This window comes from Drosophila takahashii, chromosome 3R (assembly GCF_030179915.1).
Source record: "Drosophila takahashii strain IR98-3 E-12201 chromosome 3R, DtakHiC1v2, whole genome shotgun sequence".
NCBI lineage: Eukaryota > Metazoa > Arthropoda > Insecta > Diptera > Drosophilidae > Drosophila > Drosophila takahashii.
In genome coordinates this window covers 19,521,980-19,538,376 of record NC_091681.1, presented here as the reverse complement: position 1 = coordinate 19,538,376, position 16,397 = coordinate 19,521,980, and the positions used below count along the sequence as shown (strand labels likewise).

General features: G+C 40.0%; 1 protein-coding gene across 4 annotated transcripts in view; it reads right to left on the bottom strand.

Annotated features, from left to right (window-relative positions):
- Positions 1-16,397, bottom strand: part of Eip93F (Ecdysone-induced protein 93F) — a 66,934-nt gene that overhangs the window by 40,147 nt on the left and 10,390 nt on the right. For 2 of the 4 annotated variants that reach the window (XM_070216543.1, XM_017152071.3), the window contains one exon: positions 14,610-14,756. In XM_070216543.1, coding sequence (XP_070072644.1) covers positions 14,610-14,703 — 94 coding nt within the window. In that variant the 5' untranslated portion in view covers positions 14,704-14,756. Of the gene's footprint in view, positions 1-2,090; positions 2,262-14,609; positions 14,757-16,397 lie in introns of those variants that run through there. The other 2 variants (XM_070216545.1, XM_070216544.1) reach the window with 2 other exon arrangements.

Here is a 16,397-nt window from a genome sequence, read left to right as displayed (position 1 = left end):
TTCGGCTATTTAATTTGCCATTTTTTTTTGTCTAGCATATCTGGGAGTTGATTTTTCTCAGCTCACCCCCCTAATTTTTTTTCGTTTTTTGTTTTTTGTTCGCTCTTAGTTTTTGTTCATTATGCTGTGCGCCAAGCCCGACGGCAAAGTAAATGCCAGGCAACTGGAGACTGGCGACCTGGCCATTGTCATGGGCGGTGGAAATGGGGGGTGTTATAGGGGATACGGGGGCTACGGGGGGAGTGGTGCTCTGTCCGCCTGACGAAAATTGAAACTGACAAAAATTTGTTACATTTGCCTGCACAGAAAAGTTGGCGACGACGAACCACCCGAAAAAATACACACTTTATTACTGTGTACTTGCAGCTACTTCTTTTCTGCTCCTCCATTTCTCTTATTTTTTCGGCTGCTTTGTTTGTTTTGTTTTACTGCTGCTGCTTCAGAAGTTTGGCTACAGTTCATGTTGTATGCTGCTGCCTTTGTGGTTTTTTCTCTCATCTTTTTTTGCCCTTTCAATCTATTTTTTAGAATTTTTTTCCAAGATTTTTCGAGACAAGTTTTGGGTGCAGTGAACGAGAATCGAAGGCGGCGCTCGAATATGAAATGCAGTTCGTAAATGCGAGTTTTAATGGCATTTAAATTATTCACAGTTTATTTTATTTATTTTATTCAAGTGAAAAGTTTATTTTAAAATTTGTAAAATGATCGCTACATTTATAAAGTGTCTTATATATTTTTATATTTTATCCTTCTTGTTCTTAGATTTTATTACAAAATATTAATGGAATTTAATGTTTTTTTAACCCCAAACTGTAAGATCGATTTATGAAATGCGATGATTGATTCCTAAATTAGCTTTCGTATGCATTGCAATTTGTAATGTTTTCATTAAAATGTGTATAAAAAATATTTATATATTTTGTGTCACTTTTTCCCAAGTTTTTGCTTGTGAAATTATATTAATTACGCGAAATTGTTATTCAACAATGGGCCTCTTTATTAAGTCAGGCTCACACACACACACAAAGTCGCAGGCACACACACAGGCACACATAGTCAATCAACCGGAGACACGCACTTGAGCTGGGCAATGCAACTATTCAACCAAAAGACCGAAATAAAAATGCATTCTATAAAAATTTTGCGAGTGCGCGAAAAAACTTTTCCGCATTTAGCATGACAGCGTCGACGGCGACGTTAACGGCGGCAGCGACGTCTGCGTCGACGTCGGCGTCGGCGTTTTCGCACACACACATTAACGCGAACGCAGAGAAAAACAAGCGGCGATTGCAATTTATATTTATGCCGAAAAAATCAAACAAAACGCGGGCGATTGATGCCGCTGATGATTATGCGTGAAAAGCACAAAAAACGGGCCACACGGCGTATACTTAATGTGGAAAAAAATCAATTTTTTTGGGAATTTTTGTGTAAGGTTAAAGGTGGATTGAAAAACGATTAAGGGTTTATATTTTGCGGAAAGTTTCACTGTTATTATGTTTAAAAATAAAAAATTATACTTGAAAATTAGATAAATAAATAAGTAATATTTTGTTAACTTTAAAAATTTGGCTTAAACATTTTGGGTAGTTTGATATCAGGCTCCAAGGTTTTGATTTCCCATTTTTATAAGTCACTCTTTTAAATTAATATTTTATTTCTTGGCGATTTATTTCGGTTTGCATTTTGGATATGCAGTTTTAGCCCTTGCAAGTTTTTTATTTTTGTTTTTTAATGAGTTTGGTTAATTCTTTTTCCTATATTTTTGAAAAATATTCTGTATAGTTTTCAGTTTTTTTAATTTCACTCTATTGTTATTTTTTAGGTGAATTATGTGCACTTTTTTGTTGTTTTTATACATCCAGTTATTTGGTCAAGTAGTTTATGCACTTTATTTGGTTCTCGAGTTTTCGGCATTTTCGATGCAATTTACTTTTGTTTGTAAGCTAATTTAATCACTTTGCTTGTGTTCCTTTGCCTTGTATTTATTTGGATATTAATTTTCGGCAATTGTCGTGTTGTGTTTATCAATGGCAAACGATTTTCGCCTATGGACTGCGTGTAAATGGGAAATGCGCTTAATGCTTTACGATTGATATACGCGATCGCCGGAATCGGAATCGAAATCGGAATCGGACGCTACACCTCGGAACGACTCGGGCCGCGTCCGAAAATGCGTTCCGTTGCATATCGGATGCGTTGTGTTTATGCGACTGCCGAAGCCGACTGCAAAATTATATCACAACAACACGAAGACACCAGCACAGTGCCGAGTTGACGTCGACGTCGTCGTTGTGCAAAAAAAAAAACAAGAAAAACACCATGGAAAACACACACAGAGAAGCGCTGAAAACTGCATACTGCAAAAACTAGAATGCTTTTGAGATATAGAGAGAGCGAGAGTCCTCTCTCTCTTTGAGTCTTTTCCCCAGAGCGCAGATTAGAGAACTTTAGGAGCAAAAGCAACGTAACGGGGTAAGCCGCACTCACACTTATGCAGAAGACGAGAGAGGGAGAGAGCCCGATGCACTGCAATAATTGCACTGCAGTTCGAGTGCAGCGCGCGTTGATAAAAAAACTGCCAAGCTGCGCGACGAGCTGCCAAAATTTGAGTCCTTCCTAGAAATGCAACTCACTGTTAAAAGTACTCTCGCAGAAAAATCACTCAAAGTCACACACACTCGCACAGGCCTAGAACAATGCACACCAACGTACACTTAAATTTCAAATTCACCACATTTTTTTGTGTCGCTTTTTTAAAGCACGCACACAAGCAAAAGGAATGCACTTCTGCTGCTGCGCTGTCGACGTCACACCAATTAGCTGCCTTTTTTGGGCGAATTAACGGGGGGCGTGGCAGCAGGGGTATATTACGGGAAGGTAAGACGAGAGGATGAGCATTCGAAAGGATATTTTAAAGTAGTTGGTAACGAACCAATATTCAAGAGTCTGTTTTAGATACCACATTGAAACCACAAACCATATTGAAACCCAGTATTATTTGTTGTAACTTTTTATATTAATAAAGAAATAAGAATTTGAAGGTTGGTCTAATTTTTATATTCTTTCTGAAAATAATATTTAAACAATTTTTTTAGAGCAGAAATTTGGACTACAAATTAAATTCAATTAAAAACTTTCTGGAGATTAAAACAATTGAATAGAAAATCATATTTTTGGTACAATTTTATTTTTTTATTCGCAAGCCCCGAATGAAATTAAATAAAGAAATAAATAAGGCAAAGAACTCACTCAAACCCATTAACCCACCAGTACTCGGCTTGAGAAACTGCATTTCCTGCTCATTTAACGCGGCTCTCCTGTGGTGAGTTTCCCCTTCTCCAACTGAACTCAAGCGAGCCACTCAAGAACGTTGCTCTTTCTCTCTCCCACTCCACTCAGTTGCATGTAAATGAGCTCAAATGATTTCTTATTTTTGTTTTCGCTTTTTTGTAATTCTTTTTTTTTGGTTGCATTTATTATTCTTCTGGCAAATATGAACTTTGCTTTGGCTTTGTTCGCGACTAAAATTTAGTTTTAAGTGATAAGTCACTCTCTTTCGCTCGATTTTTTTGGGTGTCTCTTTCTAAGTGCGCAGTTAGATTGTCCAAAATGGTGGAACGTGCCATTCGCAGCGACTCTGTGGTGAGATGACTAATTCCAAATAGAAGATATAGATAAAGTCTGATTCCCGAACTGCGCAATACACTTCTTTCTTCTTTTTTTGGGCAGCATGGAAAGCTCCGCACACTTTTCATTTCACTTTAGGTCTTTAAAGTCTAGTACTACTAGAATAGTAAAGCTGCGACAACAACAAGAACGACAACAATGAATACGGCAATTGTAGTTCAGTTGTAAAACGCCAACGACCTGACTGACGCACGTTCAAGGTATTATCTCATATGAAGAGCGAGGGAGCGAGCAAGAAGGCATATCCACAAACACACACACAGTGCGAGCGCATGCCATAAGAGCCCTTGCTCACCTACACATGTAACGGAGGCAACTAACACAACAACGAACAGTACAACAACAGTAAATTCAGTGACAACAATGAGAGCGCAACAGTTGCAAAGTCATGTGGCGAATGCTGCAACCGAAAGCACATTGACTTCCCTCGTTCTGCCCCTCCTCTTAACGCATTTTTTGATCTCCGATTTATGGGTTATATAAAAAAATGGATAGCCCTTTGGGTTAGTTATTAACATTATCTCAGACAATAAATTAAATTAAATACATTGACGCAATATAAATTAAGTATTAAGTATTTTGGGTAGTACTTATTAGGTACCAACTTTAAATTTTAAAGGGTATTTTAAAGAGCCAAAATGATTTTATGTCGACGCAGTATAAGACGATAAAGAATTTTATTATTTTTTATTACGTGTCCACAGAGCTGTAATTTATCTTTAGGGATTTTAGCTGAGGGAATACAAAAAACCCCTCGAGGGATTTTTTTTAAATATATTTAAAGTAATTACAGGAAGTATTATTTAAGAACCCCAAATTAAGTTTGGAAATATGAAATATATGTAAAGTCGAACCTGTTTTTATTAGTGATTACTGCCGTTGTATAGATTCCTTTGTTTAAATATATATATTTTTGCCTGATAGTAGATGAACACTTTTTGATCAGCACTTGCTTATCACAAAGCTTTTGTTTACATTCCAGCTACAGCCGACCCAACTCGTTTTTCGTTGCCACACCAAAGTTATTGGGACATGCGATTTTATTTTGCCTTTACAACATCTTCAATCAAATCAGCTTCTATATATAAAAATATCAAGCGTAATTGTACATTTTTGCAATATTTCCATTTTGTTGATAATGTTCTTTAATCAATTACACTCGTTTTTGTTTTCGCGTTTTTATGGGAGGGCAATCTCGGTATGTACGTAAATTCAATATATATGTATTGCCTATGTGCAGGAGTATATTGGAAATTTCTTAGATTTTGCTATTGCAATTTGTTGCAACGATAATCGCTTATCAGCTCGCATTGCATTGCCGCAAGTGAGTGCAATTGGAACAAATGATTCAGCCGGGGAGTGGTCTTTGTTGTTGGGTCTTGTGTTGCAAGCGCGATTGATTCGAATTGCAGTCGATCAAAAATTCTGACGAAAGTTCAGAGATAAAGTAAACGACACACAGTCCCAATAAAATGTATTGCTCAGCTTAGGATTCTTTGATTATATGAAATAATTCTTATCGTGCACTTATTATCCATTAAAATTTCAAAAAAAATATCATTTCATTGATTTTGTTTTCGAAATTACATCAGCTATTGAAATAAATCAAACCCTTCGGTGAATCATGCAAAGTTCAATTTGAGATTCGTCAGATCTAAAAGCTTTATGTAAAATATTTTTTGAAATAAATATTGGAGTAAATTTTTAGAATATTTGATATTTCTTGACTAACATTCAATAAGTTCATAGCTCATATTTAAAGCCGCTTAGACCGCTTTCGAAAGTATTTTTTGCGCCGCCAAAATCGACAGTAGATCGCGTAACGACTGCGACATATCACGTATACGCATAGTGGTGCCAGTTGGCAATTGCACTCTCAACTTGAATTTTTGTATTCTTGGCACTTTTTGCTTCCGCATAAAATGTCGCACAACAAGTTGTTGCCGTTGTCGCCATATAGATGTAGACGTCAGCCGCTTAACCCACAGTTGCCGCTTACCGCTTACCGCTCGCCGCTTAACCCCTTCCCGCCGCTGGACGCCTTTTACCGTTTCAACGCCATTTTGGTAAGTCCTCAAGGCGAACTTGTCTCGGCTCTCCGCTCAACACCCCTCCTCGCCAGGCGCATTCATTCTTTAAGCGTGTTTATGCTGGCAATTTCGTTACGTTTGATTAGTGGCCGGCAAATGGCAGTTGACTTGCAGCGTTTCGATTGCGTTTTGCAAAAAGTTAACTGGATTTTTCTACTATTATATCAAGTCGATTTTTCGTATTGTCAACCTTGGGAGAGCGGAGTTAGAAATTGTGCACTTGGCTGGCCTGTCAATTGATTTCGTATTTAAACTGAAAATTTATGGCACACGATTTGCACATTAGAGCTGCCAGAACACAGAGTTCAGCTTAATTAAACTAACAAAAAAAATCAGAAATATATGTGCAGTGGGAAAGTATGGGGAAATAACACACAAACGTATTAAAATTCATGCCATTGAGCCAAAGTCTAATGCATTTTCAATGTATTTTTACAAGCAGTGTGCTGAATATTTATCGATTAGATGTCGTCTCTGCCCAGTAGAACCCCCACAGCCCCCTCGAACCCCTTTGCCAGTCATCCCTTGTCTGCTGCAGACAAAGACGCAGCAGATAAAACGGAAGTACAGTTTGTAGTGTCCGCACAAAAGCAAAAGCAATTGCCAAGGAGCTGAAAGCGCCACAAGTGCCACAAGGAAAAATCCTAGAAGTTGGTAGAGAAAAAATATATTGCAGACGTCATTTCTTTTTTTGGGCCCTAAAAACAAAGGATGTGTTTTTGGTGTGGGGGAAGTAAAATGATTTTCATGTAGGTTTGGTCTTTCTTTTTTGGGGGTTAAGGGCCAGGGGCAAAATCTGTGATTTGCCCCAAATTGAGTGTCTATAATTTCAGGAGATTGTTTAAAATTTCTCCCCTGAATTTCCCATGGAAAGCTGCTTAAATGGGGGGAGGGTTCCTAACAACAAGTTGTCGACAGATGACAACTGTTGCTTCGCGTGTTTTGGACTATAAACTCCCCCACACACATGGGTATTCGACGAAAATCGCCGAAAGTGCCGCGACTGGCGCAGCAGCCGCAAAACACCCACCCCCCTGGAAAAGTGGAGAAGTGTACGTACATATATAAGCCGAAACCGAAACTGAAACCGAAAAAACCCGCCGGCGACTGCGTTGTTAGAACGTGTGAAGTGCTTTCTTTGCATACTTTTGTGCGTTGTGTTGCCGGCGTTTGTTGGCGATGCTGCTGCTCCTCTCGCTCCCTTCGCTCCTGCCACTTGTTGTTGTGGCTGTGTGAGTGTGCGACTGCGACTTATGCAACAAGTGCGCTAGTTTGAGCTTGTTGTTGTGTAACGATGTTACAAAGTCAACACACAAACGTCAGCCACGTCGTCATCAGTGTCGTAGTAGCATGTTTTGGTTTTGTTCGCCTGCTCCCTTGACTTTCGCCCCCGAACATGTGTTTGTCTGTGTTTCGGGGGTTCTTCTCTCGTGAAAGTTTGGGCTTTCTCCCCCCGAAAAAGACTTTTCACACAAGCCAGGCAAACTCCTTGTACACCTTGTCTTGGAGTTCCATTGCGGGGATATTGTGCATATTTTAAGAGTGCTCTGCCAAGTGTTTCAACACAATCTGTCAACGAGTCGAGTTGTGTAAGTTTTCCTCTTGGAGGTTTTCCTTTTTGGGTGCTCACATTTTTCGTTGGCCCTTTCAATGTGACGTTTGTTGTGTAAATTGCCACCTAAATGGCTTTTATGGTTTGTAAGTTTACAACGAAAACTTAGAGGGAATTAATAGATTTGCATATGTGTTGATACGAGCTGACAGGTAAACTACGCCCTCAGGATATTTTTTGGGAAAATTGTTATTCTACTTCGTTAGTTGGGCGAAAATTGTTTATATAAGTGTGATAATAGAATTATGGCATATTGTTTCATTTGAGTTGGAAAGGGCCTTGTAAAGAGTTTCTTAGATCTTTGTGGTATTAAAATAAGGAGACGCATAATACCAATATAAAACTTATAAAGGGTATTTGGTCTGTTGAATAAAGGATTTAATAACTACAATTTAAGCCTTTCTGTTCAAATTCAAAAAAATTAATTTTCCTTTTAAAAGTTACTTGTTTTAATTTGAAATGTAAGACACACAAAAAGCATTGTAAAAATGATTTTAAATTTTAACTAAGTAGATTAATAATAATTAGGTTTAATAATTTAGTAGTTTAAACTTATTTGGTGCAGTTATTATGAGTAATTTTTAATATCATTTAATGTCTATTTAAAGGGAGTTCTGATATTCAAAAATTTAATATTTTAAGGTAACAATTTATATTTTTTTAAATATTTATTTAATGATTACAACTTTTTTATTCTAAACCATTTCATTAAATTTTATAGAACTGTTTATTTAGTTCTAGTGAATTGACCCATTTTAAATGAGTGTTAAATGTTTACATTTACTTTAGGTATTGATTTTCACAGATTCGTTGTTTAGATTTTTTTAGAATTGATTCGTACACAATAAAGTTTCATTAAATTCAGAACCGTAAATAACTAAATCATTCAAACGGAACATTTTCGAATGGCGAATAAATAGAGGTCTGCGAATAATTTTTTCTAACTCACCTGCTCAATGGGCGACATCTCAAACATGCAATTAGCACCAAAAAAAAAATTGAACACTTGGCTGCTCCAGTCAGTCAATTCAATTAAGTGTTAACACACATATGCCACACTTATCAATCGCTCTGTCTCTTTCGCTAACGGCTCGTGCCTTCTTTGTCTCAGCCTGCGACTTGGCGTATGCAAAATGGTTGTGTGATCGCTTTAATTAAATGCCTACATATAAATTATCTCGTTGCACTCGACGACAGAGTCTTTAATTAAATTTCCACAAACACACACGAGCACACAACCGCACACACACACACACAGTCGGCCCACAAAAGCACACAGCACTTTTTGAGGGAAAACAATGGGGTGGTGGTCGAAGTGGTTAAATAAAGAAAATCGCAAAAATCGCGAAAAGGCGCAACAGCCACAGTTGGCGCCAATTGTTGCTTCAATCGGACCAAAATCAGATTTCAGCTTCAGCTTGGCTTCGTTTTCGGTTAGATGTGCAATTGCACCTGGCTAAGTGGATTTTTCGGTGCCGAAATCGTTGTCGTCCTGTTGGTGGCTGCTGCCAAACTCACTTGTTGCACAATGCCAACCGAATGCCGACGCCAAATGCACGGGAAAATAGTTGTGCAGTCGCTGCTGGCGCCAGCTGCGCAGCCAGTGCCTTCCCAGTTTTCCTTTTCGCAGCAACAAATTCGACAAAAATGCCCGATACACCCACCAAACTACGAGACGTAGCCAGACCAGCCAACCGAGTGCAGCCAAATGTTGCTGCAAGGACCCAAACCCAAGTAGTGCCACCGCCGCCCCCCAAATGCCATTCAAACTACACACCCACCCACTCACTCACCCATCCCCACACACACACAGATAGTACGTTAACGTGGGTGGTGCAGTGGGCGGTGGGTGGTGGGTAGTGGGTGGCTCAATGGCGACGACGTCAACGAAGCGACGAAACTTTTTTCGAGCACACGAAACTTTTTCAGCACGAAAATCAAATGCAGCAGCAAAATAACGAGGCAGCAGCGCAGTCGACGCCGAAACTCAGACTCAAAGCTCACCCAATTTCCCACTTTCCCGCCACCTAAAAAACACCACCCCCTCTGTTTCCACCACCCCCCGCCCCTCACTCAGTCTGCCAGCGTTGACTACATTTTTTTGTTCTCTCTTTTTTGTGCCATTTTGTTTTTGTGTGTTTTGCTGTTTTGCCTTCGCTACTCTTCACCCCCCATTCCTCACCCACACTCACACACACACACACCGAGTTGCCTACATATAATGTGAAATTTTTTCCTGCAGTGCATTTTGCCCAATGTCCTTAGCGCCATATTGGCGCGCTCTAGCTCCTCCTAGCTCCCCAAAAACCCCCCTGAAAACCCTCCCACTTCGCATTAACTTTGTGCTTTTTCGTGCTTCCGCTTCATTTTTTCCTCTCTGACGAAAAAAAAGGAAACCAAAGCAAGGAAAAATGCAGCGGGAAAAAATGCTAGCCTGCGTCTTGTCCGCAAAACGTAGGGCAGGGGCGGTGGTCCTGCGGGGGGAGGGGCATTGTCCTGGACATACCTTGAACCGAAGGCAAATTCTCAATCAAACCCCCTCCCATTGAAAGACCCAAAGTCCACCTCAAGCTTCCTGACTTCCTGGCGAGAACCGGCCGGTTGACCAGCATCAACACCCATCTACACGGTGAACAAATCTGGTAAATATCTATTCATTTTGGGACTTTTTTTGTTACTTTGCACAATCAAGCACTTCTAAGAAAATAGGTCACTTTTACTTCCGATATTCTACAATCAAACAAAGCAAAGATATTTTTAAGAACTTTAAAGTTTTTGTAAAAAAAAATATTTAGTTTTTCGGATCCGCGCATAATCATTTTGTAGGTTACTTGAACAATGTTCTTTATTTTGACCAACTAAGAAATTTTCCTATTATACATTTTTATAGGGAATAGGTCCAATAAATGTTGAATTTTCAAACAAAAATTTCAATTAAATTTCCAATGAAAAAATGAGTGTACTTTTATTTCATATAAGTTTACAATAAAAAGGCATAATTAACATATATTATTATTGTATTTTTCAACTACTTACCTACTACTTTTTGTCAGTGGACTTACCACCCTACTTTCAGGAAAAAGAAATACCCAAAAGAAGGAAAAAACTGGCGGAGCAGGAAAGGAAACCGGCCAAAGGCAACCAACCAAAAAATCTATTTTCCAATTTCTGTGCACCCAGAAAACCCAAGTTGGGTGGCTAAAATCGGGGTGGCGGATTGGGGATGGGGGAGTGCTTCGAATGCACCAAACTATGGTCGAGCTATCTCCCTCTCTCTCTCTCTCTTTCCCTGTCTCTTTCTAGCCATTCTGGCCCTCTCGCTCGCACCGAGTTTCACCCACTTGTGGCGCTTCCTCACACACAGAAACACACACACCATCACGAATTTGGCTGCCTCACACGAAGGACCAAGGACCAAGGACGAAGGACGACGGCGGCGCCCGGCGACTCCTTCGGCGCTTGCAGCGTCATCCTCGCAAATACAACAACAAGTGGATGAGGATGTGGATGTGGATGCGGCTGTGGAAGTGGAAGTGGAGAAAACTCGTAAAAATGTAACCTAAAAACCGCCAGAAAAAATTCAACAAGGCAAAGGCAGGGCGCAAAAAAAAAGGAGAGGGGGTGGGGAAATAGTTCGCCCGACATTGGAAAGTAGGTGGAGTGCTTATTGCGTAGTCCATGAAAAGCTGGCCACCCACCTCCACTCCGAACCACCCACTCACACACAAGCAGACGCGACGTTGTCCTCGTCGCTTGTTGCATCCTTCTGGCATAAAAATGCCTTCTTACAGCCAAAGACGGTGGGTGGAAAATCCGAAAGGCGGTGGATAAAGGGGGGAAAATGGTTGGAAAAGTCAACGCCGACAGCGGCGCCTGCAACGCTATTCTCCTTCTCCTTTATTGTTCCTTGTTGTTGGCGTTATCGAAAGATGCGTTTGGCAATGTGGGTGGTTGGGTGGTTGGGCGTTGAGTGGGTGGGCAAAGGCGGTTAGAGCCAAGACCCAACCACTACATAGAGACACGGCAAGAGGGGGTGTGGGGTGGGAATGGCCCACAATATTGCCCAACACCTGCTGCTTCTTAATACACCAACACACACATATACACCCGGAACTTTCTGCGCTCTCTCTTCTCCTTGCTGCAAATAAAAAATACGTATATATGTGCAGCTTGTTGCTTTCGGCCACCCATCCCCCTCATTCCAATTCCCACCATTATAATGCATCTCTTTCTCTTCTATATATTCGAGATTTTTTCCTCTATTTATTTTAGTTTGTATTCTTTTTTTTTTGTAAATAAAGGCAAAGGAAAAGTTTGGCTTTTTAATATGTTTACACCCTATCGGGCGGAGGAGGAGGAGGGGTGGTTTTCCAGGCAAACAAACTAAATGGAAAGGATTCGGGGCAAGGCAGTGGAGGGAGGCAGGACGACGACTATGCAACAAGTTAAATCCCTGTTGGGGTTTGTTTTCTGCTGGATAACTTTTTCGCTAGGAAATATAAGCTTAGCAAAATATTTGCCTGAGCTCTTTATTGCTATATTCAGGTAGATTGCATTATCTCACGGAAATCTTTTACAGGAGTTTTCAGGGTGTGATTTAGGAGCATGGCCAACCTGGTTATGACTAAAATCTGTTGGCCTTAAAAATTATTTTAAATTTTTCCATGTGAACTATGTAAAAACATAAAATAAATTCTATATGGTCAAAAATAATTAAAAATAGTAATAAAATATTTATTAGCCCAACAGGAGTTGTTAGGGTGGGACTCAAGTTAATCTTTTTTTAATTAAAAAAAATCTAACTAATCTATTTAAATTAAAAATACTTTAGGTTTACTTACTAAAATCCAAATATATATACTCCACAAAAAATGTAAATACCTTAAATAAAAATGTTTTAAGAATCTTAGCTTTGTAAAACTATCCAGAGATAAACCCAAAATATGTTTATATCTGGACATTTGGTTATGAAAATTTGTTTGGAAATTTTCTTTAATAGGAATACCTAACAAAAAACCATTTTGAAGCCATAGTCCCCAGACAAATTTACCCATAACCGCTGCCATCGAAAATTACCTTTATGCAGCTTATATAATTTGGTTAGTGTAATCTCCTTTATGCCGGCGCTGGGTTTGGCATACAGATGGCTGGCCAAGCGACTCCGGACACACACCTGAATCCACAAGTGGATGGGCTCCCATTACAATCAAATGAAACTCCACCACTGATTCACTGATTGAGCCATTGCCAACAACAGTTGGGTGGGGAAATGGGAAATGCAACAGGCGAGATTTCCCATCAACACTATGGCCCCCAAACACCCTGCCTCCCACTGACCCACCAGAAAACTAACCACCCACCGAACCACCGAACTACCGACCCACCCAAACCCAAACCAACCCAACCAACGACGTCTTTGTCTTCCTCTTCAGCTTCGATCAGCATCGTTTTTCTGGGTGGCTCGAATGGTTTGGGTTTCGGGGTGTTGAAAAAATTCTAGGGAAAAAAATCCAAAAAGAAATGCAGGAAAATTCGTTGGCGACGAAAATCGGCCACAAAAACAGGCGAGGAAAACGCTCGCTCCTCGTTGGCTCGTCCTTCGGTTCGGCTTCGTTCGTCTGCCAATTGTTGTAGTGGATTTCCCTGCTGTTCTTGTACTAGTTTCCCCCATTTTCCACCTCCTCCAAAGCTCTTTAGTTCTGGCTGCCTTTTCGGCAAACGCATTCGGCACTCATCGTCTGCAATTTTTATATTGTGCAATATATTTCGTAGGGATATGCCCCCAAACCACCCACCATCCTGCGCATGTGTGTGTGTGAGCTCGAGTGTGTGTGTGAGTGTGCGTGTGCTTAAGTGCGCTTCGTTATCTCCAGCAGAGCACTTCGTTTTGGGCCCCCTGCCCTCTTAGCCCAAGTTGGCTAGAACTAACCCGAAACCCAGACCCCCAAAACGCCAGACACCCGTGCATATATATCCTTTTCTGTTTTTTTTTCTCTTTTTTTTCGTCCTGGCTTCTTTCACATTTTGCTGCAGCTTCGTGCAGCGAGGACAACGACGAAGTCGTCGTCGCCGGAGAGCCGAGCAAAAATTGTCGCTGGAAAAATGTGCTAAGGGTTTTCCTAGCAGGGGCGCTAGGGAAAGGGGGAAAAACCACTGGAAGCGGTGCTGCTGTCTCTGTGTTTGTGCGGGAATGTCAACTAGAAACAAGGACGATAAGCATTATGGAGCGCATTGAGGAAGTAATTGAGTGCACGAGACAGGGACGCAAGGCAAGGACGATGTGTTTGTGTGTTGGCTGGCGAGAAAAAAAACACACTTACACTTCCATATATATATATTTGTACATGGAGAGCGGCATTTATATGTATGCATATATAGCCTCCCACTGGCCCAACAACAACAAAGGGCATTTAACATTTTAATGGGGGTTTGGGTTTGGGCTTGGGTTTGGGCCTGGATCGCTGGCAACGTGCTAAACGTGCTCAAAAACCGAAATGAGTGTTTTCAGGCAAAAGGATAAGGCAAGAAAGAAATATATATCCAAGGGTGACACCAGCCACACCAAAAAAAAAATGAAAGCCTTTGCAATTTATGTTAATTTTTCCTCTGTGTTTGGCCAGACTCCACTGTGTTTGTTTTTTTTTACTCAACCATATGGCAAAGGACTTAAGCCCAGTCGATGTTGATTAGGTCTGGCTAAAGTCATTTTCAGGCGAACAACTTGCAGGCACTTCATTTGCCATTTACACGGGCCAAATCCCATTTGCGGCCTTAATATGAACGATGAGGCCAACTAAGGGTTTGGCGTAAAAGCGAAAAAAAATCTGAAGTTTGAAAGCGCTCTGTACATAGATAGTATGAAATATCCGGGGGTGAAGCGATACTTAAGCCACCTAGCACAAAAATTATTCTGCTTATTGGCTTTGGGTGATTTTTTTTAACGCCTTCAGCTTTCAACGGATTTTAATTGGATTGAACGAGCGGTGGATAGGTAAACTTTAACCCTATATAAGAAGAGATGGGGTTTATAAATGGAATATCGAATTTTTAATGATATTTTAAAAGTAAAATTTCACATATATTTTTAGTGAATGAAGTTCTATAAAGCCTATTTATCGTGTTCAAAAATAAATTGGGATTTATTTTCAAACTAGGATTTATTTTATATCAAGTATTAAAATTAAAAAAAAATTTTCTTATAATTTCTAATTACTCACCCACAATGTGCAGCATATCCTTGGTCCATTTCAATAGCTCCCGTTTGATGAGCCGACGCTCTTGCAGACATCTGGCAAACGAACAATCGGCCATAGTTTTCTTTTTTCGGGGGAGATCTCGGCGATATTTTAAAATCGCAACTGTACCTGCAATGAACAAAAGCGAATAGCCAACACAATTAGCTGGAAACGACAAACACGAAAAAAAAACGAAATCGAAAAATTTCCCCAATGGAAATGAGTGTTAATTTATTAAATCTATAATGCGCCATATAAAATTTCATTTACTGTTGTTGTTGCCGCATTTTCGAACGCTACGAAATGATTAAACGAGTTTTGTTTCAAGGTTATCGCGAAAACACACAAAACCTGTTGCACTTTAGATTTGTTTTTGTTTTTGTTGTTTTCGTCTTATTATTTCATATGCTGAAAATTTATTTATTTTTTCTTGATTTTGTTGTTGCATTCTTGCTAAACCACCAGTCTGTGGTTGTTGTTTTTGTCGTTGTTGTTTTCACTTTTGATGCAGTTCTAGTTGCCGATGTTGTTGTATTTTGTGGTTTCCATTTAAGAGTATTGGTGGGGCTTTTACTATTCGGGCAGCTACCAGTTTTTGATATTTCCTAGTTACAAGTACAGTGGGTTCTAAACCAGTGAAAATATTTATTTGGTGTTCTTTAATAAATTAATATAACTTTAGAAAATGTATGCCCTAGAACTTTATTACAGTAATTTACTTAGATTATAAAACTTAATAGACATTTTTTTTGCAAGCCAAAATACGAAAATATTTTCTTAAAAACTAATAAGATATTAGTGATATTTATATAGATTTTGAACTAATTGGGTTAGCCTTTTCCAATATGAGCCGCATTAGTGTTCTGAAACTCACTGCACAATTAAACATGTAGACAGCCATATTTCTTGCTGTTTAAGCTGTCTATTACATTAATTTATTCAAATGCCGTTGTCGTTGTTGTCGCTTTGCATTAAATTAGTTTTGTTTCATTATTAAAAAGTCGTAAATCGCGAAACGTGTTTGGGATTTTGCTATGAGTTTGGCTAACTCAATGAGTCCCACTTGATATCTGCCCGCCTGCATCTAATGAGATGCATCGGAACTTTTATGGACTGCATTCCTATTTCGGGTAATTTCAGGCAAATCGAAGGGGCTTTTCCTCTGTTTTCGGGGGGCTATGAATGAAAATTTCCAACCTGTAATTGCCTGTTGGCTGATAAATGATTAAATCTGATAGGAGGCAATTTGAGTTCTCCCCGATGCGTCGCTGGGTTTTTCCTATTCTCCTTTGGCCTGTGCTATCTCTATGACAGCCACTAAATTTTCATGTTTACATCAACGGATATTTGCCTACCGAAAACCGAAAAAACCGGCTCGGTTTTCCAGCCCCTTGCGAAGGAAATTACAATAGCAGCCGAAGAGCTGGAAAAAGTAATTGAGATTCTAATATCAGATAGCAGATATGCTGATGTTGGCTTACATGACCGGCCAGAAGCAGCTGCCATTTGCGATCTGCGAGGCCTAGTAAAACTGGTAGCCCAAAGAGCGTTTTCAAGATGTTTACGCTGATGAAAAATTACTCCAGCTGCCATGGCCAAAGGCGGCCACTGCCACTGCCAGAGCCAAAGTCAAAGCCAAAGTTAGGCCCAACAACCCGGCAACCCAACAACCGGCCAACAACCAAACTCCCAACAACCCAACAACAGCAGGTTGGCGTGCCGAGCAGTAGCTTTGTGGGCGTGTCAACGGAGCACGCGGCTGAACAGCAG